Consider the following 27954-nt stretch of genomic DNA (forward strand, 5'->3'; position numbering starts at 1 on the left):
TCCCAGGCAGTGCATTCCAGACCGTCACCGCCTCTGGGTAAAAAGGTTTACCTTAAAACTCCTGCCTTGAACTTGTGCCCCTCGAAACTGACCTTCAACTAAGGGGAACAGCTGCTCCCTATCCACCCTGTCCATGCCCCTCATAATCATGTACATATCAATCAGGATGCCCTTCAATCTTCTCTGCTCGCAAAGAAAAGAACCCAAGGCTATCCAACCTCTCCATAACTTAAATGTTCCATCCCAGGCAACAATCTCGTTGAATAACGGAGCAAACCCGATGGGCTGAACGGTCTACTGCTCCTACGTCTTGATGGCCGATTGCACTGAAACTTTTCCCGGCTTCCCACAAGGAGCAGGAGGAGCTTTGAATATTGTGTGTAATTCTGGTTGCCACACTACCAGAAAATGTGGAGGCTTTGGAGAGGGTGCAGAGGAGGTTTACCAGGATGTTGCCTGGTCTGGAGGGTGCTAGCTATGTAGAGAGGCTGAATAGACTGACTGTTTTCATTAGAAAGACGGAGGTTGAGGGGGTGACCTGCCTGAGAGGCGTGGGTGAGCAGGCACTCTTTTCCAGGGTGGAGGGGTCAGTCACCAGGGGGCAGAGGTTTAAAGTCCGTGGGGCAAAGTTTAAAGGGGATGTCCGAGGTGGTTTTTTTACACGGGGTGGTGAGTGCTTGGAACGCGTTACCAGGGGAGGTTGTGGAAGCAGATACATTAACGGCAAAAGGCATCTTGACAAATATATGGATGTAGGGGATACAGCACTAGGAAGTGCTGAGGGTTTTGGCCAAGGTTGGTATCATGTCTGGTACAAGCTTGGAGGGCCGAAGCGCCCGTTTCTGTGCTATTTTGTTCTTTTGGAAAGTGCTTCAAATCAAATACTATCAATTACTCCATGGCCCCTTCCTGCTACTCGTTAATACAGAATATAGCCCTTTTAAACCATAAAACAAAGGCCGTACAAACTCTTAAGCAATTGATGTAGTAAATACTTAGCTGACCGTAGTCACCTAATCAGCTGCTCCCACTTGTGCCGTGTCACTTGAAATACGGCATCACCACGAGAGCTCCAAATTCTATGCCAGCACTGATTTCTCAATGAATTTTTGTGCTGTTTTCAATCTCTGTGCTCAGTCCCACGCTCCTTTTATCAACCCGCCTTCTCTTGCACTCTTTGTGAATTCCCAGCTTCTCTCACACTGTGAATTCCCAGCTTCTCTCATGCTCTTTGTGAACTCCTGGCTGCTCACGCACTCTTTGTGAACTCCCGGCTCCTCACGTGCTCTGTGTGAACTCCCAGCTCCTGTCGTACTCTGCGGGGGGGGGGGTGGGGGACGCATAAGCCATATAAATACAAGAGTGGGTCATAGGTTGCGAATCCTGTGGAAAGTTAACTCTCCTCCTGGCTCCCCAAATTATGGCTATCGATCTCAACCAGCCAGTTGGCAAAAGACCTTTAGTTTCATCTAGAAAGACAAGGTCAGCAGATACATGGGAACACCACCACCTGGAAGTTTCCCTCCAAGCTACACACCATCCTGACTCACTGTTTCTTTACTGTTGCTGGGTCAAAAACCTGGAACTCTCTCCCTAACAGCACTCAAGGTGTACCTACATGACATGGATTGCAGCGTTTCAAGAAGGCAACTCACCACCGCTGTTTTGAGGACAGTTGGGGGGTGTGCAATAAATTTTGGCCATGCCAGTGACGCCCACATCCCATGAACTAATTTAATAAGAGTTTTTTTTGGTCGTACAGAACTTCCTTATTGCTGTAAAAAGACATTTTGTCGAAGCTTTTAGTATGCACTCATCAGGACAATTCACAATACCAATGGCGGGAAACAATCTTAGACAATGTTGCATAGAATCATAGAATTTACATGTACAGAAGGAGGCCATTTGGCCCATCGATTCTGCACCGACCCTTGGAAAGAGCACCCTACCTAAGCCCACCCCTCCAAGTAACCCACTTAACCTTTTTAGACACTAAGGGCAATTTTAGCATTGCCAATACACCTAACCCGCACGTCTTTGGACTGTGGGAGGAAACCGGAGCACCCGGAGGAAACCCACGCTGACACGGGGAAAACGTGCAGCCTCCGCACACAGTGACCCAAGCCGGAATTGAACCTGGGACCCTGGAGCTGTGAAGCAACTGTGCTGCCCCGTTACGACCCCCGAGTCTCGTGCACAGTCAATTCCAGCCCCACTTCACCCGGAATTTAATAAATAAGTCCTAGAAAATCATGCGATGTCTTTGGCCCTTAGCAGTCCAATTATAGTCAGCAAGTTTGTATATTTAAACACAATTAAGTTTATGAATGACAACTATACTGAAATATGCAGCAAATATAATAGGTTAACTGCTATTTAATTGCAATCCCCCTCACCCACCTAAACCCCACCCACCCCAATAATGAAAGGGACACAAGTCTTTGTTTCAGATGAATGTCTTATAGCATACCTTCGAGTCATCGCATGAAAACAGGCTCTTCGGCCCAACTTGGCCATGTCGGCCAGTTTTTAGTACTAAACTAGTCCCAAATGCAGCACGGTAGCATTGTGGATAGCACAATTGCTTCACAGCTCCAGGGTCCCAGGTTCGATTCCGGCTTGGGTCACTGTCTGTGCGGAGTCTGCATATCCTCCCCGTGTGTGCGTGGGTTTCCTCCGGGTGCTCCGGTTTCCTCCCACAGTCCAAAGATGTGCAGGTTAGGTGGATTGGCCATGATAAATTGCTCTTAGTGTCCAAAATTGCCCTTAGTGTTGGGTGGGGTTATTGGGTTATGGGGATAGGGTGGAGGTGTGGACCTTGGGTAGGGTGCTCTTTCCAAGAGCCGGTGCAGACTCGATGGGCCGAATGGCCTCCTTCTGCACTGTAAATTCTATGATAATCTATGAAATGCCCTCTATATCCAGTTTTCCCATATAACTGTCTAAATGCTTTTTAAAAGTCAAAATTAGACCCACCTCTACTATTGCCTCCGGCAGCTCATTCCAGACACACACTGCCCTCTGTGAAAAAAATCACGGTATCCCCCACCTTAAAACTGTGCCCTCTAGTTCTAGACTCCTCTACATTGGGGAAAAGATGTTGTCTATCTACCTTATCTATGCCCCTAATTATTTTATAGACCTCTATCATATCACCCACAAACCTCCTATGCTCCAGGGAAAAAAGTCCTAGTCTTTCCAACGTCTCATAACTCAAACTATTAAGTCCTGGTCGCATCCTAGTAAATCTTTTCTGCACTCTTTCCCGTTTAATAATGTCCTTTCTATAATAGGGTGACCAGAACTGTACACTGTATTCCAGGTGTGGCCTTACTAATGTCTTGTACAACTTTAGAAAGATGTCCCAACTCCTGTATCCAATGTTCTAACCAATGAAACCAAGCATGACAAAGGGCAGTACAGTAGCATAGTGGTTAGCATAGTTGCTTCACAGCACCAGGTCCCAGGTGCGATTCCTGGCTTGGGTCACTGTGCGGAGTCTGCACGTTCTCCCCTTGTCTGCGTGGGTTTCCTCCAGATTCCTCCCACAGTCCAAAGGTGTGCAGGTTAGTTGCATTGGCCGTGATAAATTGCCCTTAGTGTCCAAAGAGCTTAGGTGGGGTTACGGGGACAGGGTGGAGGTGTGGGCTTAAGTAGGGTGCTCTTTCCAAAGGCCGGTGCAGACTCGATGGGCCGAATGGCCTCCTTCTGCACTGTAAATTCTATGACCTTCCTTAAATTTAGGCTTTCAATTTGGGGTTTTCACTAGATTCATTCTGTCTCTGCAGTTTCAGAAATACAGCAGCTTTTCTGGAGAGAACAAGGGAGAGAGAGCAGATGCTTCCCTATTCAAACTGCAGGATTCAAACTGGCTCTCTGAAAATCAGCCTACTGCCTTTTACCAACAGAATATTATCTTTAGCCCACCAGCGAACCAATCAAACTGAGTCCCAATGCTCTCCCGGGTGCTGAAAATTCTTGAGTTCTGCTGTCCACTGCTAGCACAGTGTACTATGTTATAACCTTTGAGTTCCACATTTCCCCTGCTCTATATGTCCATTAAGCATCCATGGATCAAAATGGTAACAGCAAAAATAAAGAAAGGAGAAATAAGGGAATTAATAGGAAGGGCCCTGACTGCAGTTTGAGAAGAGAGTGTTGATTGCTCAGTGAACTCTATGTTTGGTAGCGGCATTGCCATGGAGAATGCATCAGTTAATTGTAACTGATAGTTAACTGATAGTAACTGATGGTTAGAAACAGGAAAGGAGAGGTCACCCTGTTGGGAGTTTTCTATAGGCCTCCAAATAGTTCTAGGGATGTAGAGGAAAGGATGGCGAGGATGATCCTGGATAAGATCGAAAGTAACAGGGTAGTTATTATGGGAGACTTTAACTTTCCAAATATTGACTGGAAAATATATAGTTCGAGTACATTAGATGGGTCGTTTTTTGTACAGTGTGTGCAGGAGGGTTTCCTGACACAATATGTTGACAGGCCAACAAGAGGCGAAGCCACGTTGGATTTGGTTTTGGGTAATGAACCAGGCCAGGTGTTGGATTTGGAGGTAGGAGAGCACTTTGGGGACAGTGACCACAATTCGGTGACGTTTACGTTAATGATGGAAAGGGATAAGTATACACCGCAGGGCAAGAGTTATAGCTGGGGGAAGGGCAATTATGATGCCATTAGACGTGACTTGGGGGGGGGGGGGGATAAGGTGGAGAAGTAGGCTGCAAGTGTTGGGCACACTGGATAAGTGGAGCTTGTTCAAGGTTCAGCTACTGCGTGTTCTTGATAAGTATGTACCGGTCAGGCAGGGAGGAAGGCGTAGAGCGAGGGAACCGTGGTTTACCAAAGAAGTGGAATCTCTTGTTAAGAGGAAGAAGGAGGCCTATGTGAAGATGAGGTGTGAAGTTTCAGTTGGGGCGGTGGATAGTTACAAGGTAGCGAGGAAGGATCTAAAGAGAGAGCTAAGACGAGCAAGGAGGGGTCATGAGAAGTATTTGGCAGGTAGGATCAAGGAAAACCCAAAAGCTTTCTATAGATATGTCAGGAATAAGCGAATGACTAGGGAAAGAGTAGGACCAGTCAAGGACAGGGATGGGAAGTTGTGTGTGGAGTCTGAAGACATAGGCGAGATACTAAATGAATATTTTTCGTCAGTATTCACTCAGGAAAAAGATAATGTTGTGGAGGAGAATGCTGAGACCCAGGCTATTAGAATAGATGGCATTGAGGTACATAGGGAAGAGGTGTTGGCAATTCTGGACAGGCTGAAAATAGATAAGTCCCCGGGACCTGATGGGATTTATCCTCGGATTCTCTGGGAGGCCAGGGAAGAGATTGCTGGACCTTTGGCTTTGATTTTTATGTCATCATTGGCTACAGGAATAGTGCCAGAGGACTGGAGGATAGCAAATGTGGTCCCTTTGTTCAAAAAGGGGAGCAGAGACAACCCCGGCAACTATAGACCGGTGAGCCTCACGTCTGTAGTGGGTAAAGTCTTGGAGGGGATTATAAGAGACAAGATTTATAATCATCTAGATAGGAATAATATGATCAGGGATAGTCAGCATGACTTTGTGAAGGGTAGGTCATGCCTCACAAACCTTATCGAGTTCTTTGAGAAGGTGACTGAACAGGTAGACGAGGGTAGAGCAGTTGATGTGGTGTATATGGATTTCAGTAAAGCGTTTGATAAGGTTCCCCACGGTAGGCTATTGCAGAAAATACGGAGGCTGGGGATTGAGGGTGATTTAGAGATGTGGATCAGAAATTGGCTAGCTGAAAGAAGACAGAGGGTGGTGGTTGATGGGAAATGTTCAGAATGGAGTACAGTCACAAGTGGAGTACCACAAGGATCTGTTCTGGGGCCGTTGCTGTTTGTTATTTTTATCAATGACCTAGAGGAAGGCGCAGAAGGGTGGGTGAGTAAATTTGCAGACGACATTAAAGTCGGTGGTGTTGTCGACAGTGTGGAAGGATGTAGCAGGTTACAGAGGGACATAGATAAGCTGCAGAGCTGGGCTGAGAGGTGGCAAATGGAGTTTAATGTAGAGAAGTGTGAGGTGATTCACTTTGGAAGGAATAACAGGAATGCGGAATATTTGGCTAATGGTAAAGTTCTTGGAAGTGTGGATGATCAGAGAGATCTAGGTGTCCATGTACATAGATCCCTGAAAGTTGCCACCCAGGTTGATATGGTTGTGAAGAAGGCCTATGGAGTGTTGGCCTTTATTGGTAGAGGGATTGAGCTCCGGAGTCAGCTCAGTGTTGCAGCTGTACAGAACTCTGGTACGGCCACATTTGGAGTATTGCGTACAGTTCTGGTCACCGCATTATAGGAAGGACGTGGAGGCTTTGGAGCGGGTGCAGAGGAGATTTACCAGGATGTTGCCTGGTATGGAGGGAAAATCTTATGAGGAAAGGTTGATGGACTTGAGGTTGTTTTCGTTGGAGAGAAGAAGGTTAAGAGGAGACTTAATAGAGGCATACAAAATGATCAGGGGGTTAGATAGGGTGGACAGTGAGAGCCTTCTCCCGCGGATGGAAATGGCTGGCACGAGGGGACATAGCTTTAAACTGAGGGGTAATAGATATAGGACAGAGGTCAGAGGTAAGTTCTTTACGCAAAGAGTAGTGAGGCCGTGGAATGCCCTACCTGCAACAGTAGTGAACTCGCCAACATTGAGGGCATTTAAACGTTTATTGGATAAACATATGGATGATAATGGCATAGTGTAGGTTAGATGGCTTTTGTTTCGGTGCAACATCGTGGGCCGAAGGGCCTGTACTGCGCTGTATCGTTCTATGTTCTATGCCGAGCAGAGCATTGTTTGAAAATAAACCAGGACTTGACTCTGGGTAAGATCTTGCGCTGAGGAATAAACCAGTGAATGGCTATCATTGCTTTGTTTAGCTGAAACTGGCATAGTGTGTGTTCATGTACATACAATCTGACTGCAAGACAAAAAGCTTTAACAAAACTCTTAATACAAAAGAAGTAAATGACGAGTTTTCGGGAAATGGGTTTTTTGTGGGTGGTGGAGAAGTGGGACTCCACTGGGGTAAAGTATTGACTAGTGAATGAATAAGAAAACTAGAGTCAGAATCAGTGAGATCCACTAGCCAAGTGTTTTGTCTTTGTGTTTGAAAGGTCTATGGATTCCATTCCGGCAGCAGCAATTGAACGTTTCCGTTCCGCTGCAGAAAACTTGATTGAGCAGCGAGGAGCATCGGAGGCGTTGGCTGCTGCATTGGCACACATCTCTGGGGCACGGAGCATTGAACAGCGTTCCCTTCTTAACTCCGATGCGGTAAGCATTACTGCAGCTGCATGAAGCTTATTCCTCACTGTGGCAAAGAGCTCCTTCAGGGCATGGTAACAGGTTCATTATTCACACAGCTATATTGGAGCTAGCTGTCTCACCTGGGGGCTGTGATCAGGGTGCGTCACTGCCCCTATCACACCACAAGACGAGGAAAGAAGAATGTAAAGCTGATTTCAACTCCAGTCCTTCACCTAAATATGTATCGCACTGTTGCTGGGCTTCGATCTATCCACAAGATTTCCACAACTCTATAATCGCAAACTAATCCCACTGCTTCCTGTACCTCACCATGACCCTGCAGTGGAAGGCCACCTCTAGCTGATCCTTGCTTAGCCTCGGTCATTATGTCGACTCACTGTGAGGTAAACTCATTGATGTTGAAACTGAAAATTACATGTGATATTACATCAATGAAATTAAATAAAGTTTTACAGCTGATCCATGCTGCTCTTTGTTCTCAATGTGAACCCTTCTGCCTTTTTCGTTTATTTCTACTTATAAGCATATCTATTCTTGTTCAATTTTTCCTGATGGGCAGAATGTTTTAGCTCTAATAGCATTCCCGGAAATCATTTTTGTACCTGCTCCAATGCTTTCATGTCCTTTTTACAGCATTACATTGTATGGAGACCTAAACTGTGTGCTCACTACACCAAAGAATGGTGTAAGTAAAGTTCTATACAAGTGTGACGCAACTTGTTTTCTTTGAATAAAAAGAAAATGCTGGGGAAGAGGAAGAGTCAACGTTTCGAGTCCAGTTCTGAAGAAGTCACATTGACTATGACCTGCCAAATAGGCAGAGATTTTCCAGCACTTTGTTTTTACTTTTGATCTCCAGCATCGCAGTATTTTGCTTTTGACTCCTGTCTCTCATACCCCAATACCACGGTTTTTAAATCAATATTTTGTGATGCAAATTACCCCCTTATTCCACCTATCAAAATGTACCACCTCATGCTCACCCTATACAAAAATCCATTATCCATTCTGCATGTTTGTTCATGTCATGTATTTTGTCACGGTTTTCTTCGATATTAATTATACTTCTAACTAACTGTTGATCTTGTTTGCACTTCTGATTCCCAAATCATTTTTTTTATTTTTTAAAATATAAACTTAGAGTACCCAATTCATTTTTCCAATTAAGGGACAATTTAGCGTGGCCAATCCACCTAACCGCACATCTTTGGGTTGTGGGGGCGAAACCCACGCAAGCATGGGGAGAATGTGCAAACTCCACACGGACAGTGACCCAGAGCTGGGATTGAACCTGGGACCTCGGCGCCGTGAGGCAGCAGGGTTAACCCACTGCGCCACCATGCTGCCAATTCCCAAATCATTTATGTAAATGGTGGACACCGCTGGTCCCAGTACCAATCCTTGTAAACCACCCATCACTAGTTTGACAAACTTTAACGTTTGAAAACCTTTAACAACCTCAATTTCTGCATTTGTTTTAGACAATTTGCAATCCATTCTGTTTCCTGCTCTGTGACTGTGTGCACTCTGACCTCACTCATGAGGCTATCATATGGTGCCTTAATAAAAGTCTTTTGAAAATCCAAAATGAGAAACTATCTTGAATAAAATGCCAACCTATTTCTAACATGTTCGAACCAAAAATAATTGTTTGCTTGTATTTGATGTGTGTCGCTATGTTTGTTTGCCTTCATTAACTTGAAGATTAACATGCATATTCTGTCTCAGGGGTATACAACAATGGTGTTGGATTGTTCAACAGAGCTACACAATATCAGTTATGCATGGCAAGGGCTGAAAGAACAGCTGGGAGAGGCAGTGGAAAACAAAGTGAAGAGGATGACATTCCTGAAGGGTAAAATGGTATGTTGGCAATGTACAGGTAATGTGACACTGTTGTACCCTTGAAATCTATAGCTACAAGCTGGACCAAGAGTCGTTGACTCCCTACAGTACAGATTGAGGCCAATCGGCCCATCGTGTCTGCACTGACCCTTCGAGCGAGCACCCTACCTATGTCCACTTCCACACACGATTCCTGTATCCAGTCAATGGAAAAATGGCCAAGCAGTTCAGTTCTTCTATTACGTATAGAATCTGATTTGTTTGTACGTTCCAAAAATGTAAAAAATTTGAATTAAAATACTTTTAACAGAAACAGTCCTTTCCAAAGCTCCAGGCCCCTGAAAATAGAAGTATTTTAATTCAGATTTTTAACATTTTTGGAAGGTACATACCCAACGCCACTGCCATCTTCACCCCCAACATGCCATTTACCCTTTAGGAATCTCATCCTCTTCACTTTGTTTTCCACTGCCTCTCCCAGCTGTTCTTTCAGCCCTTGACAGCAACCAGATTCCCCAAAATGTAAGATAAACAAACCCCAACTATGGTGGAACCTCACATCTGTCCCTTTCAGAGTAAATTTCACCTTCTCCAAATACAGGAACTCCATTAGATCTCCCAGCCACACCGAGGCATAGGCCGGAGAAGATGACTGTCACCCCAGCAGAACCCGCCTGTGAGCAATCAGTGAGGCGAAGGGTAAAACATCAACCTCTGCAGCTCCAGCAGGTCTGACACCCCGAATATGGCCTCCAGGGGACCCGGTTCGGACCTCAGACATGGTGCTGAAAAGTGACCCCTGAAATTACTCCAACTTTGGGCAGGACCAGAACATATGAACACGATTGGCTGAGCCCCTCCCACACCACTCGCTATCTTCCACCCCCTCAAACAGCCGGCTTCAAAAGAATGGCAGATACTGGAACAAGAAACAAGAACCTTGGCAGAATGTTCATTTTTACCGTCTGCAGTCGACCTTCCAGCGACATGGGGAGACTATCCCACTGTACCAAGTACTCATTGACCCTCCCCACCAGGCTCGCGAAATTAAATTTGCAAAGTCGCGGCCAGTCCCGCACCATCTGCACCCCTAAAATATCTACAATGAGTTGTCGCTACCCAGAATGGCAACCCTGTGCACCTGAAGACACCACAAAATATTCGCTCTTCCCTAAATTTAACTTATACCCCGAAAATGCCCCAAATTTCTTTAGCGATCCCATTATGTCCCTCACTGAATCTGGGTCCGTGATGTATAGCAGCAGATCGTCCGTTTACAGAGACACCCTGTGTTCCAGCAACCCCTCCCCTTCCATAGGACATTGGGCATCCCTGCTTTGTTTCCGGAAATAGTGGAAAGTACCCCGAATTGATATCGTTCGTCCACACACAATCTGTCGGATCCTTTGTATAACAATTTCACCCATGCCACAAACTTAGGCCCAATCCCAAACTTCTCCAGCACCGCAAACCAATAACTCCACTCTGTCAAACTCTTCCGCATCTAATGCCATCTCCAGCTCCCTTAAGCACCACGTTCAGCCGTCGCACATTTGACGGCAGCTACTTGCCCTTGACAAACCACCCACCACCTTCGCAAGGCATTGCTCCAGCCTCACCCCCAACACCTCGCCCAATATCTTAGCGTCCACATTCAGTCGAGAAATGGGCTACACCCTACCGGATCTTCACCTTTTGGAGTAGTAATGAGATGACCATCACTGATGCCAACATATCATTAAATGTTTCATAAAATTCCACATCCTGCCCCGGTGACTTGCCCGGCTGCATTTCCTATTGCTGCCTGCACTTCCTCTGCCCCCATTGGTTCCTCCAATGTGGCCCTCTCTTCCTCCCACCTCTGGACACTCCAGAAATTCCATCTCCGACTCGTGTTCCGGCGGCTCCAATTTATACAAACCACTATAAAAGTCCTCACACACCTTATTCACCAACCCACCCGTTCCATCCCTAATCCGCACAATCTCACTTGCTGCTGCCCACTAGCAATCAACTGTCCTCACCATACTCCTAAACGACCCTCCTCGCTCACTTCAACTGTCGAATCGCCCTCCCAATGGCTAGAAGATCAAACTTCGCCTGCAACTCCTTCCTCCTCACCAACCGTCCCGGCTCCGGGACCTGCAAAATCTCCTATCAACCACTGCCATTCCTCCTGTGCCTCCCAAACCACTAATGACGAAACCTCCCCCTTTTTGGTTGAAGTCCTCAATGACTTTCCCCATCTTAATGCAAAAATTTGAGTCTGTCAACAAATCCACATCCAACCTCCACGCCAACCTCTGAGCTGAACCCTTCTCCCAAGACCACATCCACCCAGCGCAGGGCATGGTCCGATATCACGATCGCCGAATACTCTGCCTTTTTTAACCCAGCTAGCAGCGCCTTCCACACCCAAAAAAAGTAAATCCTTGAGTCCACTTCATGCACCAGTTTAAAAAAAAAAAAAAAAAAAGGATACTCCCTATCCCGCGGATGTAAAAACCTTCATGGATCCGCGTCCCCCCCCACATCTCCTCCATGAACCCGGCCAACACTTTTGCGAACAGAAGGGACCAGCGAGCATGGCCGCGACCTATCCACCATCGGGAATACCCACCTCCAATTAAACCCCCAAACCAAAATAACCATAAATCCCCACCCAAACATGTGTTACACAAAACAGTTGACTATAACCGCCGTAACGGGAAAGTACACAAAGGAAAAAAACATCAAAATCCAAGTTCTGTCCATTCCCAGCCCTTCTGCCTTCACAAACGCCTCTTCCGCCATCTCGCAGTAGTAGTCAGTGCCATTGTGTGTGACCCTTAGCTTCGCCGGGTAGACCACACCAAACCACACGTTACGTTTATACAATACCACCTTAGCCGACCGAAAGCCACCTATCTCCTTGCCAGCTCTGTTTGTCAAGCCCCGGTATATTGCTGCCTCACAGCGCCGAGATCCCAGGTTCGATCCCGGTTCTTCTCCCCGTGTTTGCATGGGTTTCATCCCCACGACCCACATGTGCAGGGTAGGTGGATTGGCCACGCTAAATTGCCCCTTAATTGGAAAAAATTAATTGGGTACTCTAAAACTTATTTTTTTTAAAAATCCCGGTATATACTATTTCCATCCCACTCCACCTCACGCATCTGCTCCGCCCACCTCTGCACGCACCTTCTCCTTCATTTGGAAACTGTGAAAACAGACTATCACAGCTCTCGGCGGTTCGTTTGTCCTCCGTTTCGGCCAGAGCGACCGGTAGGCCCTGTCCAATTCGTACTGGGAGGGATCCTCCCCCCATCCCCAGCAACTTCGCCAGTATCTCGGTGAATTACTCCAGCCCTCCACCCCCTCAGGCACATCCATGATCCTCAAATTTCGCATTCATAGAACATAGAATTTACAGTGCCCTTGGAAAGAGCACTGTAAGCCCACAACTCCGTCCCATACCCGTAACCCAGTAACCCCATGCAACCCCTTTAGACACTAAGGGCAATTTACCATGGCCAATCCACCTAACCTGCACGTCTTTGGGGTGTGGGAGGAAACCCACGCAGACACGAGGAGAACGTGCAGACTCCGCACAGACAGTGACCCAAGCCGGGAATCGAACCTGGGACCCTGTGCTGTGAAGCGACAATGCTGACCACTGTGCTATCATGCCGCCCATTCATAACCTGTTCTCCAGATCTTCTACTTTGGCTCTGAGCTCTCTGTTCATCTCTGCCACCTTCCGCAGCTCCTCACTCATTGAGGTGATCTAGTCGCTAGGCCGTGACAATGCCTCCTCCACCCACTTCATTTTCTTTCCTTGCTCCCTCTTGTCCAGTCTTCATCAACTCCTCTCTCGTTGGGGCAAGGGTCTCACCCACCCACTCCGTCTGATGCCTTTCAAAATATCTTGAGATCAACCCCACAAATTCCCCAGCCATCACTTCGGCCATCTTTTCCACCAGGTGGCCTCCTTCCACCCGCTATTTTTATACCTGCAGCACCATGCTTGGTGGCGGACTTTCATTCACTCCCTTTTCCCCTGGATTATTTTTTCTGATTTTTGACATTCTATAAATGCGTCAGACCGTCCCAAAGCTTCTCACAAATTTTTTTTTCACAAAACTGGTTGCAAAGAGCCGAAAAAAGGCAGGAGCCACCAAACATGCAACCTTCACCTACATGCTGCAACCGGATGTCTGCGTCTTGGCACTTTAAGGTAAATCTCAGGCATGAGCCCAGTACAGTGCTCAGTGACTGCATGTGGATGATGATTTTAACATGCTTCCCAAATCATGGCTAAAATGGGACTTTTCCAGGTGCTGGAAGGCAACTGCACAGACTGGGCTTTCTGCTGCACTCCCCATATGTTTATCTCCCAAGATTTATCAATCCGACCCTGGCTGATATTTGCCCTTTTTGTCCTTGTATTACCAGTTCTGTGATTTGGGTGGTTTTCCGTTATCATTAATATTTGTGTCGTATGTTCAACCTTTTGAATAAATCTCTACCGCTTTCAAAAATTGTAATATTAATTTTAGGTGTAAGTTTAATTGGAAAATTTACTGGGCTCTGGGATTCTTTCAGAATGCAGAAGCAGCCAAATTTAAACTGTGATCTTGCATAAATGTCCCACCTGCTCAGGGTGATGGAATGGGCTAACTATGAATCTTCTTGTTTAGGGTGTGTGTTTCGATATTCCTGAAGATTCTCTGGAAGTCTTGAAGGTACATTCATCTTTCTGTATGTTAATGATTGATTTGTAGTTTTCTATTTGACACAATTATAATTCGGCAATGTGCCTCAGCATTTCTCTCCTGGCAGATTCTTCTCTCGTATCTTAACGCTCCATTAAAGTAAATCCTTTCAATACTGTAACTATCCCATTGAAGATTGGATTTTTGTTGGAATTTCCTGGTATCTCTGACCCAAGCGGAGTATTGTCCATGTTCCTAGTGCCATGCGAGTTTCCCTTTCAGAAAGGTTTAGTATCTTATCATGTGACTTGTAGCACATTGGGCTGATGCTGTGAGGTGAGATGGGGTTCCCGTTTCAGTTTGACTACTTTGGACTGCAGAAGGAGAAAGAAGTGTTTTCTCTGCTTTGCTCTGTTTTCATTTTAAAAACTGTACCAATGAAAAGCACAGTGAGTGGGTGTGGGCAAACTGCCTTGATAATTTTAAAAATAGTTGCTTTCTGGAAGGAATTTGAAACTGCTGGTTGAAACTGGATCAGAATCTCAGGGACAGGACCAGTCCCATTCAAGTGAGAATACAGTGTGTTGGGCCACGCCCTTGAAAAGTGGTTTTGGTTTAATTGGATTTTGTTATTGAATTGACAACTAAGGGGGAAGTCCATAGTGCATGGGTGTTGTACATAGATTGCTGTAGCTGTGTGGTGTCTTTTTTTTAATAATTGATGAAATATATATATATATATATATATAGGTCATGTTGCAGCTGTACAGAACTCTGGTACGGCCGCATTTGGAGTATTGCGTACAGTTCTGGTCACCGCATTATAGGAGGCTTTGGAGCGGGTGCAGAGGAGATTTACCAGGATGTTGCCTGGTATGGAGGGAAAATCTTATGAGGAAAGGCTGATGGACTTGAGGTTGTTTTCGTTGGAGAGAAGAAGGTTAAGAGGAGACTTAATAGAGGCATACAAAATGATCAGGGGGTTGGATAGGGTGGACAGTGAGAGCCTTCTCCCGCGGATGGAAATGGCTGGCACGAGGGGACATAGCTTTAAACTGAGGGGTAATAGATATAGGACAGAGGTCAGAGGTAGGTTCTTTACGCAAAGAGTGGTGAGGCCGTGGAATGCCCTACCTGCTACAGTAGTGAACTCGCCAACATTGAGGGCATTTAAAAGTTTATTGGATAAACATATGCATGATAATGGCATAGTGTAGGTTAGATTGCTTTTGTTTTGGTGCAACATCGTGGGCCGAAGGGCCTGTACTGCGCTGTATTGTTCTATGTTCTATATACATGTTAACTACATTCTTAGAATGAACCTTATTTTGATTAAAGTGTCTAGGAAGTCTGATGAATCGCACCTGCAGTCAAGGTTTTTGTGCTCATCCTAGCCAAATTCATATATTAACCTTGTGTTGTTTACAGGGAAGCTGGCATGACACTCGTCGCTGGCAGCTCACTGTAGCGACTAAGTTACCAGAACTGGAGGATCAAAGATGGGATGGAGGGTCCAGATTCAGGAAGCATTCCTTCAACAGAGGAGGAGGATTCAACAGGAGTCAGAACGGCAGAGGCATGAAGAGAAATTTCAGTAGATCTTTCGCCTGGTAATGGTGTGAACAGACACGTGCCAAACCTCGCACTTTTATACAACTCATCTGACTATGTCCCAGTTACTGATTTAACAGCTGCATTGGGCTGTGTGAAGGACCTGTGCATTTATCACATTATTTTAAATGCACAGAACACTTGCTGGAATTGGTGGGTAACAGCTGACTTGCAATCAGGGGATCATGTATTTGGATGGATGGTTACAGAAAATTAAAAAGTATTCCTTTAACTTTGAAGACTGTGAATATTTGTTAATTCGTGGAAACACTAACCATTTATCTTCTCCAGTGCAGATATTAGGAGGGAGTTGCTAAGTCTTGCTCCAGTGCTTGATGCATGGGTCAGAAGTAAAAGAATACGCCATGCTATCAAGGGACACCACAGCTGAACTCCGTGCTCAAATTGCTAGGAGTTGTACACCCTCTTTCTTAGCAGCAGTGGTGTGTGTGAGTGATTAGGAACAAGATTATTCTCTCCTCACTTCTGCTAAGGCCATTCTCTAGCTTAGAAATCAGCTAATTGAGTAGAGCCTTAGGAATTGGACTTGAGGAAATTGTGGTGGATTTGGCTGCCCTCTGTTGTATGGTGTATTTCTTAGCTTTCCTGGGGAGGGTGTGATTGGGGGGGGGGGGGCATCTTGTCTATATTACTGCCCAGTGTACTCTGCTGACTGAAAGCTTAAGCCTTGGCAGTCAACCCTTGATCAAGTATCTTAATTCAATCACTTTCCTCTTTCGTAAAACTTTGGTGTTGAGTTTGGATAATATTGTTTGCTGAACTGTTGAAGGACATCACCTTTATGTTGCCATGTTCTTGAATTCACAGAAAAATTGGCCAATCTCTTATTCTCAATAAACTCTAAGGCCCTCTCCCTCTTTTGATTACTCCAGCACAATTGACCTTTTACAAATCCATGCTGCCTCTCCTTAAATAACACAAACCTAAACAAATGCCTGTTTTTTTCCTTATTGTTTCTTAAACCCTTACCTACTACGGATAAAGTAACCGGCTTGCATCTTTTCTTGAATAAGGGTGTTGCATTTGAATGTTGGAAGATTATGGTAAGGCCATTCGCTGTCTCTGTCACCAGTTCTTTCAGAAATTAGGGATGTAAACCATCGGCACTAGGTGACTTATCCAATCTGAGAATAGCCAGCATTTCCAGTACATCCTCCCTCCTCCGTTTTCACCCCATCCATTTCACCTTACCATGATGAATCTGACCAGGACCTTGGTTTTATTTGAACGATACTGCCAAGTGCCTGGAGGAGCAGTGTAATGAGACCCCAGTACACAACAGTGTTCCAGACATCACATGCTGCCCAATGTCTGATCTAACCAGCCTGAAGGTAGGTACGCACACATTGTAAACCAAAATAAAACAATTCTGGGACTTGGAACAGCAGTTGCAGGTGGTGGATGTAAATGAGTCAGACCAAGGACAAGGAGTCGAGCTACTGTTTCTGGGATTCTGCACCTTCATTCAGATGCAAAATGATGAAGTCACGGGGGAGTTAAAATGCGCAACCTGCAACAATATAGCAATTTTAATGGAGCAGAATGTGGCAAGGAGCATGTGTGGGAACCAAACCGTAATTAGCATTCAGCTAACGGTGATATTCAGACATGATTAAAAGCTTAGTTAAAGAAGTAGGTTTTATAGAATGCCAAAGAGTTAGAGAGAATGCTGGAGTTTGGGGTCTGTCTCTGACTTCAAGGAGCAGGAGTAGACCATTCAGCCCTCCAGCCGTTCCGCCATTTAATAAGATCATGGCTGATATGACAGTAACCTTGAATCTGCCAATCCGTCTACCCCCAATAACCTATCACCCCCTTGCCGACCAAGAATCTATCCCCCTCTACCGTAAAAATATTCAAAGACTGCTTCCTTTTCAGAAAGCATTCTAAAGACTTGTGACACTCGCCGGGGGGGGGGGGAGGATGCCACCTCATCTCCATTTTAAATGTTATGTTGTAATTCACTGACTGACCACAAGAGCTTCAAAATATAAGTGAAAGTTAGAGTCAGGTGACCTCTGACTGATTGGGAAGCTGGGGAGAGAAGTTGCTTGTGCATGTTTGTACAGTTATTCACCTGTTTTGTATATAGTTGTCCCATGGTTAATGTTAATTTATTTATAGCTTTAGCTACAAGTGTTATTGTAATATAAATCAGACTATCCGACAAAAACTTTACATGGTGCCAGGGTTGGATGGTATTAAGCACTGAGGGGGGAAAAGCCTGCCACAAAGATTTGAACATTTTGCAGATTGGCAGAAGTAACACGGGAGTCGTTGAAGCCACTAATGAGTCAGATTTCATGATAATCTGGACAGCAACTGGCGTGTGTTTAAACAACAACTTAATCCATTTCTTACTGCAGTAAATTCAGGTAAGGTAGCGATGCTCATAACTGCGGCAGGGCCCAAAGGAATTGCTGTGTTTCATATGTTGGACCGCCTGTCCCTGGGTCGTAGCTTTCTCCTCCACCTGGTCGACTACCTCCTTAATCAAGGCCACCGCCTGGGTCATGTCCTCCGCACACTCCTTAAGATGCCGGGCGAACTTCTTATCCAAGTATTTAACCCACTGATCCATCGTCCATTGAGCTGGTGTGGTCGAACTTTGCTTCTTTGCACATACACCAAACTCTGAACTTCACTCCCAACTATTATGGGCGAGGACGTTTCAGAACCCCTAAATGTATCATGGAGTTCAACCTCACCCTTTAATGGATTTGTGCTTTTCCTAGCACACTGCTTTTCCCCAGGTGTGGGATTACAATTATGGACACGTGGGTTTTTAAACACAAAACATTGTTTATTCCATGAACTCAACTTAGCATCTTAAATAAACATTGGATCTCTTAACTTCAAAGATAACTCAGTAAATATTGCAATAGTAAATAATTCCTTAAAATGTTCCTTCAAACTTCCAAGAGACTTAACACCTTTAAACAAAATCACATCAGGTTAAAGGCTTTACTTTAAATCACCCAAATGATCCAGAGTTTTGTGAGGGCCACGAAGAATCCAGCACTGGTTTCAAGGATACAAAGAAATAATATTTATTTACAATAACATATATATACACAACAGCAGCAACCTCACTTGCTGCTTACTCCTTCCTGCTGGTTCCAAACTGGCCAGCTTTATTTATACAGGGAGTCTGCTAATGATTTATCCGCCCCCCCCCCCCCCCTCATTGGGGAAGCTCATACTCCCACAGGATTGTGGGATTGTCATTAGTCCCCAGCCAATGGTAAGCAGGCAGGTTATAACAACCCTCCCCTCCAAAGTCCACGCAATCCACCGAAGGAGGGCGTCGGACTCGTTTTGCCGCAGGCCGGACACCATTTGCACGAGGCGCTGGATCGGGCGGCGTGTAATGTGACGGAGACCGGCGCTTCCGTGATGAATGACGTAACGGTTGTACATCCACGGCCCGTGGGCCCGAGGATTCCCCCTCTGATGAGTCCAGTGTCTCCATCTCGGAGTCAGAGTCTGCTGCCTCTCATCTCGGTGTCTCTATCTCCTGTAACGACCTGCGCAGGCTTTGAGTGAGGCACCAGAGGAAGATTGTGAGGACTGCTTTCCATTGTCTCTGATCTCTGCGGCTGTAGAAATTAGCTCCAGGGGCGGGGATTCTTTGGAAGGGATAGTCTTCTGGGCCGAACGTGGTCTACATGTTGGCACTGGAGACGACCCTGGGCTTGCACCTGGTAAGATATAGGGCCCGTTTGGCAAAAGATTGTGCCAGGGACCCACTGGGCACCACCAGCAAAATTGCGAACGAACACGGTCACCGGGCGCAAACTGCCGAATCAGCCGATGCCGAGAAAAATGCTGTCCCTGCCGTTCTTGTGTGCGGCATACTTTTGCGCCAATGTCCGGGAAAACCATACTAAGGCGGGTGCGAAGTCTCCGGCCCATTAGGAGTTCTGCGGGAGCTACCCCAGTCACCGCATGGGGTTGGTCCTATCCGAAAACAAAAAACGAGCCAGCCTCGTGTCCATTGACCCGGAAGACTGCTTCTTTAGGCCTCATTTGAATGTCTGCACTGCGCGCTCTGCCGACCCATTTGAAGCCGGGTGGTAAGGGGCAGTGCGGATATGGCGTATGCCGTTCATCTTCATGAACCTTGCAAACTCCTCACTGGTAAATGGAGTGCCGTTATCCGTGACCAGCACTTCGGGGAGGCCATGTGTGCTAAAAGATAAACGCATCTTCTCAATTGTTGCCGGACGTTGTGCCTAGCATCTTATGCACCGCTAGCCATTTAGACTGGGCGTTGATTAATAAAAGGAACATGGATCCTTGAAAAGGGCCGGCGTAATCCGCATGCAAGCGCGCCCAAGGCCGCCCTGGTCATTCCCAGTGATGTAGGGGCGCGGCCGGCGGAAGCTTCTGATGCTCCTGACAAATGGAGCAGTTTTGAGCCACCTTCTCAATGCCGGCATCAAGGCCTGGCCACCAAACATAACTCCGGGCCAACATTTTCATTTTGGTCACACCTGGATGCCCATTGTGCAAGTCTCTTAGTATCAGCTCCTGTCCTTTTTCTGGGACAATCACACGCATCCCCCACAAGAGGATGCTGTCTTCCACGCTGAATTCTGACAGCTTGGAGGAAAATGCCCGCAACTCGCCTGGGCAACTCGTCTATGCTGCCCACCATACAGGACTATGTGTCGAACCTTTGACAGGACTGGCTCCGTCTGGGTCCACTCACGGATCTGTGATGCCGTGACAGGCAAGGTGTACATAAAATTTAGGGTTGCAACCACCTCACCGGTCGTGGGGGTCGACATGGGGCCGGTCGATAAAGGCAATTGGCTAAGTGCGTCGGCATTCGCTATCTGCGTTCCTGGTTTTGTGCTCCAGAGAATGCTCGTATGCAGCGAGCAACAAAGCCCAGCGCTGGATCCGTGCGGAAGCAATGGGTGGTATTGGCTTATCCTCTCTGAAAAGTCCCAGCAGAGGCTTATGATCAGTCACGATAGTGAAGTGGCTGCCATACATGTACTGGTGGAAATGTTTCACAGCAAAGGCCACTGCCAGGTCCTCCTCAATCTGTGCGTACTTTTTTTCCGCTGCAGTCAATGTGCGGGAGGCGAAAACTATCGGCCGCTCGGCCCCGTTCTCCATCTTGTGGGACAGGAAGGCCCCAATACCATACGGGGATGCATCACGTGAGGAGCAAAGGCTTTCCAGGATCATAGTGGGTTAGTAACCAATAATAATAACCATTAATAACGCAATTATGATGCCATTAGACGTGACTTGGGGGGGATAGGTTGGAGAAGTAGGCTGCAAGTGTTGGGCACACTGGATAAGTGGAGCTTGTTCAAGGATCAGCTACTGCGTGTTCTTGATAAGTATGTGCCGGTCAGGCAGAGAGGAAGGCGCAGAGCGAGGGAACCGTGGTTTACCAAAGAAGTGGAATCTCTTGTTAAGAGGAAGAAGGAGGCCTATGTGAAGATGAGGTGTGAAGTTTCAGTTGGGGCGATGGATAGTTACAAGGTAGCGAGGAAGGATCTAAAGAGAGCGAAGACGAGCAAGGAGGGGACATGGGAAGTATTTGGCAGGTAGGATCAAGGAAAACCCAAAAGCTTTCTATAGGTATGTCAGGAATAAGCGAATGACTAGGGTAAGAGTAGGACCAGTCAAGGTCAGGGATGGGAAGTTGTGTGTGGAGTCTGAAGAGATAGGCGGGATACGAAATGAATATTTTTTGTCAGTATTCACTCAGGAAAAAGATAATGTTGTGGAGGAGAATGCTGAGACCCAGGCTATTAGAATAGATGGCATTGAGGTACGTAGGGAAGAGGTGTTGGCAATTCTGGACAGGCTGAAAATAGATAAGTCCCTGGGGCCTGATGGGATTTATCCTAGGATTCTCTGGGAGGCCAGGGAAGAGATTGCTGGACCTTTGGCTTTGATTTTTATGTCATCATTGGCTACAGGAATAGTGCCAGAGGACTGGAGGATAGCAAATGTGGTCCCTTTGTTCAAAAAGGGGAGCAGAGACAACCCCGGCAACTATAGACCGGTGAGCCTCACGTCTGTAGTGGGTAAAGTCTTGGAGGGGATTATAAGAGACAAGATTTATAATCATCTAGATAGGAATAATATGATCAGGGATAGTCAGCATGGCTTTGTGAAGGGTAGGTCATGCCTCACAAACCTTATCGAGTTCTTTGAGAAGGTGACTGAGCAGGTAGACGAGGGTAGAGCAGTTGATGTGTATATGGACTTCAGTAAAGCGTTTGATAAGGTTCCCCACGGTAGGCTATTGCAGAAAATACGGAGGCTGGGGATTGAGGGTGATTTAGAGATGTGGATCAGAATTGGCTAGCTGAAAGAAGACAGAGGGTGGTGGTTGATGGGAAATGTTCAGAATGGAGTTCAGTTACAAATGGCGTACCACAAGGATCTGTTCTGGGGCCGTTGCTGTTTGTCATTTTTATCAATGACCTAGAGGAAGGCGCAGAAGGGTGGGTGAGTAAATTTGCAGACGACACTAAAGTCGGTGGTGTTGTCAACAGTGTGCATAGATCAAACCCAGGTGTGATTTTTCTTCAGCAGAAGATGCAACGGGGCCACCGTAGTTGCCAGATTGGGGAGGAACTTCCCATAATAGTTTGAGGCCGAGAAAAGAACGAAGATGCAAAGTGTCAGGCGGGGCGGGAGCCTGTTGAATTGCACGCACCTTCTCTGCGACGGGGTGCAAACCTTCGCGGTCCACCCGACAACCCAGGTAGATTACTTCCTTTACCTGAAAGACGCACTTTGTGTGACGTAGACGGACTCCAGCCTCCGAAAAATGTCTAAGGACAGCCACCAGATTTTCCAAATGTTCCTGCTCTGACGTCCCTGTGATCAAAACGTCATCTAAGTAGACAGCGACACGCGGTAAACCTCTCAAAATGCCTTCCATAACGCATTGAAAAATAGCACAGGCCGAGGATACTCCAAAGGGCAAACGTGTACAGGCCCCAGTGTGTATTAATCGTTACATATGGTCGGGAGGCAGGGTCTAGCTCCAACTGTGTAGGTGGGCATGACTCATCTAATTTTGTGAACGAGAGTTCACCTGCAAGCTTTGCGTTGAGATCCTCGATGCGAAGCATTGGATATCGGTCAAGTCGGGAAGCCGTATTCACAAGCGAACTGTGGCATCTGGCTTCATTACAGGTACAATTGGTGCTGCCCAGTCAGCGAAACGGACGGGCCTGATAATACCCAAATTTTCCAAACGAGTGAGCTCGCCTTCTACCTTCTCGAGCAAGGCGTAAGGCACCGGGCGCGCCCGGAAATAGCACGGCGTGGCTCCTGGTTCGACTTGGATATGGGCTACAGCCCCTTTTATTTTCCCCAAACCGGTCTGGAATACATCTGGGTATCATCCTCGCACCTCGTTCAACCCTCCAGAAACTGTTTGGAGGATGTGCTGCCACTGCAAGCGCAAATGGCGCAACCAGTACCGACCCAACAGGCTGGGCCCATGGCCGCGCACCACGATAAGTGGGAAACGCCCCTCCTGGCGTCCATAAACAACATCGTAGTTCCTGCAATGTCCAATGGTTCCCCCGTGTAGGTGGCCAACCTGGCCTGTGTGTCGGTAATGTAAGGGTCTGTATTCCCTGCTTGATGCGGTCGAATGTCCTCTGGGTGATCACGGAGACCGCTGCGCCAGTGTCCAACTCCCATCTCAAGCGGGTGACCATTGACCCGTACTGTCACCTTAATGGGGGCCACACGGGGAGCTGCCACACAATGCAGCTGCAGGCAGTCGTGTTCCGTCTCCACGTCCTCAGGAGTAGTCGCTGCAGGTTCATCCACATGGAAGGTACGGCCCCTGGCTGGTCCCAGTTTCGGTCGGAACGACAGCGCCTCTGGTGCCCCCAGGACCGGCGTCCGCGACGGGGTCGGCGCCTACAAGTGTGACACGGACATGGCTCCTCATCCATTGGTTCTGGAGAAGGCTCCCTTCGGGGAGGAATGTCCGACGGCCACTGGCGTCGATCTGGATGTCGTCTCACCCAAGGTACCGCAGGAGTGCGGGGGGACGTTTTCGGGCGGAAGGGGCTGCGCCCCAAGGCGTGCACATCTCCTGCACTCCTCGTTCTGCGCTCTCTCGGGACAATACTATTTGAATGGCTGTTGAAAAGTCAATGTTGGCTGAGCTAACAACTTTCTCTGGGTGGCCGCATTGTTTTTTTTAAAAAATATTTTATTGAAAATTTTTGGTCAACCAACACAGTACATTGTCCATCCTTTACATAATATTATAACAACACAAATAACAATGACCTATTTTATAAACAGAAAATGAATAAATAATAAATAACAAAAATGAAAACTAACCCTAATTGGCAACTGCCTTATCACAAGTAACACTCTCCAAAAATATAATTTAACAGTCCAATATATAATTATCTGTAGCAACGACCTATACATATTATACAGTATATATCAACAACCCTGAGAGTCCTTCTGGTTCCTCCTCCCCCCCCCCCCCGATCCTGGGCTGCTGCTGCTGCCTTCTTTTTTCCATTCCATCTATCGTTCTGCGAGGTATTCGACGAACGGTTGCCACCGCCTGGTGAACCCTTGAGCCGACCCCCTTAGAACGAACTTAATCCGCTCTAGCTTTATAAACCCTGCCATGTCATTTATCCAGGTCTCCACCCCCGGGGGCTTGGCTTCTTTCCACGTTAGCAATATCCTGCACCGGGCTACTAGGGACGCAAAGGCCAAAGCATCGGCCTCTCTCGCCTCCTGCACTCCCGGCTCTTGTGCAACCCCAAATATAGCCAACCCCCAGCTTGGTTCGACCCGGACCCCCGCTACTTTTGAAAGCACCTTTGTCACCCCCATCCAAAACCCCTGTAGTGCCGGGCATGACCAAATGGGTATGATTCGCTGGGCTTCTCGAGCACCTCGCATACCTATCCTCCACCCCAAAAAATTTACTGAGCCGTGCTCCAGTCATATGTGCCCTGTGTAATACCTTAAACTGAATCAGGCTTAGCCTGGCACATGAGGACGACGAGTTTACACTGCTTAGGGCATCTGCCCACAGCCCCTCCTCGATCTCCTCCCCCAGCTCTTCTTCCCATTTCCCTTTTAGTTCATCTACCATAGTCTCCCCTTCGTCCCTCATTTCCCTATATATATCTGACACCTTACCATCCCCCACCCATGTCTTTGAGATCACTCTGTCCTGCACCTCTTGTGTCGGGAGCTGCGGGAATTCCCTCACCTGTTGCCTCGCAAAAGCCCTCAGTTGCATATACCTGAATGCATTCCCTTGGGGCAACCCATATTTCTCGGTCAGCGCTCCCAGACTCGCGAACTTCCCATCTACAAACAGATCTTTCAGTTGCGTTATTCCTGCTCTTTGCCACATTCCATATCCCCCATCCATTCCCCCCGGGGCAAACCTATGGTTGTTTCTTATCGGGGACCCCCCCAAGGCTCCAGTCTTTCCCCTATGCCGTCTCCACTGTCCCCAAATCTTCAGTGTAGCCACCACCACCGGGCTTGTGGTGTAGTTCCTCGGTGAGAACAGCAATGGGGCTGTCACCATAGCCTGTAGACTAGTCCCCCTACAGGACGCCCTCTCTAATCCACGCCGCTCCCTCCTCCTCTCCCATCCACTTACTCACCATTGAAATATTAGCGGCCCAATAATACTCACTTAGGCTCGGTAGTGCCAGCCCCCCCCTATCCCTGCTACGCTGTAAGAATCCCTTCCTCACTCTTCCCGGCCCACACAAAACCCATGATGCTCTTTTCGATCCTTTTTAAAAAAGCCTTCGTGATCACCACCAGGAGGCACTGAAACACAAAGAGGAATCTCGGGAGGACCACCATCTTAACCGCCTGCACCCTCCCTGCCAGTGACAGGGATACCATATCCCATCTCTTGAAATCCTCCTCCATTTGTTCCACCAGCCGCGTTAAATTTAACCTGTGCAATGTGCCCCAATTCTTGGCTATCTGGATCCCCAGGTAACGAAAGTCCCTTGTTACCTTCCTCAACGGTAGGTCCTCTATTTCTCTACTCTGCTCCCCTGGATGCACCACAAACAACTCACTTTTCCCCATGTTCAATTTATACCCTGAAAAATCCCCAAACTCCCCAAGTATCCGCATTATTTCTGGCATCCCCTCCGCCGGGTCTGCCACGTGTAGTAGCAAATCGTCCGCATACAAAGATACCCGGTGTTCTTCTCCTCCTCTAAGTACTCCCCTCCACTTCTTGGAACCCCTCAACGCTATCGCCAGGGGCTCAATCGCCAGTGCAAACAATAATGGGGACAGAGGGAATCCCTGCCTCGTCCCTCTGTGGAGCCGAAAATATGCAGATCCCCGTCCATTCGTGACCACGCTCACCATCGGGGCCCTATACAACAGCTGCACCCATCTAACATACCCCTCTCCAAAACCAAATCTCCTCAACACCTCCCACAAATAATCCCACTCCACTCTATCAAATGCTTTCTCGGCATCCATCGCCACTACTATCTCCGTTTCCCCCTCTGGTGGGGGCACCATCATTACCCCTAACAGCCTCCGTATATTCGTGTTCAGCTGTCTCCCCTTCACAAACCCAGTTTGGTACTCGTGGACCACCCCCGAGACACATTCCTCTATTCTCATTGCCATTACCTTGGCCAGGATCTTGGCTTCTACATTTAGGAGGGAAATAGGTCTATAGGACCCGCATTGTAGCGGGTCCTTTTCCTTCTTTAAGAGAAGCGATATCGTTGCTTCAGACATAGTCGGGGGCAGTTGTCCCCTTTCCTTTGCCTCATTAAAGGTCCTCGTCAATACCGGTGCGAGCAAGTCCACATATTTTCTATAGAATTCGACTGGGAATCCATCCGTTCCCGGGGCCTTTCCCGCCTGCATGCTCCTAATTCCTTTCACCACTTTTTCTACCTCGATCTGTGCTCCCAGTCCCACCCTTTCCTGCTCTTCCACCTTGGGAAATTCCAGCCGATCCAAAAAGCCCATCATTCTCTCCCTGCCATCCGGGGGTTGAGCTTCATATCATTTTTTATAAAATGTCTTGAACACTCCATTCACTCTCTCTGCTCCCCGCTCCATCTCTCCTTCCTCATCCCTCACTCCCCTTATTTCCCTCGCTGCTCCCCTTTTCCTCAATTGGTGTGCCAGCAACCTGCTCGCCTTCTCCCCACATTCGTACTGTACACCCTGTGCCTTCCTCCATTGTGCCCGTAGTCAGCAAGTCAAATTCTACATGTAGCCTTTGCCTTTCCCTGTACAGTCCCTCCTCCGGTGCTTCCGCATATTGTCTGTCCACCCTCAAAAGTTCTTGCAGCAACCGCTCCCGTTCCTTACTCTCCTGCTTCCCTTTATGTGCCCTTATTGATATCAGCTCCCCTCTAACCACCGCCTTGAGCGCCTCCCAGACCACTCCCACCTGGACCTCCCCATTATCATTGAGTTCCAAGTACTTTTCAGTGCACCCCCTCACCCTTAGACACACCCCCTCATCTGCCATTAGTCCCATGTCCATCTTCCAGGGTGGGCGCCCTCCTGTTTCCTCCCCTATCTCCAAGTCCACCCAGTGTGGAGCGTGATCCGAAATGGCTATAGCCGTATACTCCGTTCCCCTCACCTTCGGGATCAACGCCCTTCCCAGCACAAAAAGTCTATTCGCGAGTAGACTTTATGGACATAGGAGAAAAACGAGAACTCCTGACTCCTAGGTCTGCTAAATCTCCACGGGTCTACACCTCCCATCTGCACCATAAAATCTTTAAGTACCTTGGCTGCTGCCGGCCTCCATCCAGTCCTGGACTTCGACCTATCCAGCCCTGGTTCCAACACCGTATTAAAATCTCCCCCCATTATCAGCTTTCCCATCTCGAGGTCCGGAATGCGTCCTAGCATCCGCCTCATAAAATTGGCATCATCCCAGTTCGGGGCATATACGTTTACCAAAACCACCGTCTCCCCCTGTAGTTTGCCACTCACCATCACGTATCTGCCCCCGTTATCCGCCACTATAGTCTTTGCCTCGAACATTACCCGCTTCCCCACTAATATAGCCACCCCCCTATTTTTCGCATCTAGCCCCGAATGGAACACCTGCCCCACCCATCCTTTGCGTAGCCTAACCTGGTCTATCAGTTTCAGGTGCGTTTCCTGTAACATAACCACATCTGCCTTAAGTTTCTTAAGGTGTGCGAGTACCCGTGCCCTCTTTATCGGCCCGTTCAGCCCTCTCACGTTCCACGTGATCAGCCGGGTTGGGGTCGATTAGCCATCCCCTTTTTCCAGCTCCTCACCTGGTTCCCACGCAGCTGTATCTCCCCCAGGCGGTGCCCCCCCCCGCCCATCCCCTCCCATACCAGCTCCCCCCTCTCCCCAGCAGCAGCAACCCAGTAATTCCCCCCTCCCACCCCCCCGCTTGATCCCCCGCTAGCGTAACTACTCCCCCATGTTGC

General features: G+C 47.6%; 1 protein-coding gene across 3 annotated transcripts in view; it reads left to right on the forward strand.

Annotated features, from left to right (window-relative positions):
• LOC140392950 (nucleolar RNA helicase 2-like) overlaps positions 1-15695 on the forward strand; it is a 170931-nt gene extending 155236 nt beyond the window's left edge. For 2 of the 3 annotated variants that reach the window (XM_072478749.1, XM_072478751.1), the window contains 4 exons: positions 7160-7319; positions 9042-9176; positions 13838-13882; positions 15281-15695. In XM_072478749.1, the coding sequence (XP_072334850.1) occupies positions 7160-7319; positions 9042-9176; positions 13838-13882; positions 15281-15466 (526 nt within the window). In that variant the 3' untranslated portion in view covers positions 15467-15695. The remainder of the gene's footprint in view (positions 1-7159; positions 7320-9041; positions 9177-13837; positions 13883-15280) is intronic. The other variant, XM_072478750.1, reaches the window with a different exon arrangement.
• Positions 15696-27954: the final 12259 nt, after the last annotated feature.

The sequence above is a fragment of the Scyliorhinus torazame genome, chromosome 16 (genome assembly GCF_047496885.1).
Source record: "Scyliorhinus torazame isolate Kashiwa2021f chromosome 16, sScyTor2.1, whole genome shotgun sequence".
Classification (NCBI taxonomy): domain Eukaryota; kingdom Metazoa; phylum Chordata; class Chondrichthyes; order Carcharhiniformes; family Scyliorhinidae; genus Scyliorhinus; species Scyliorhinus torazame.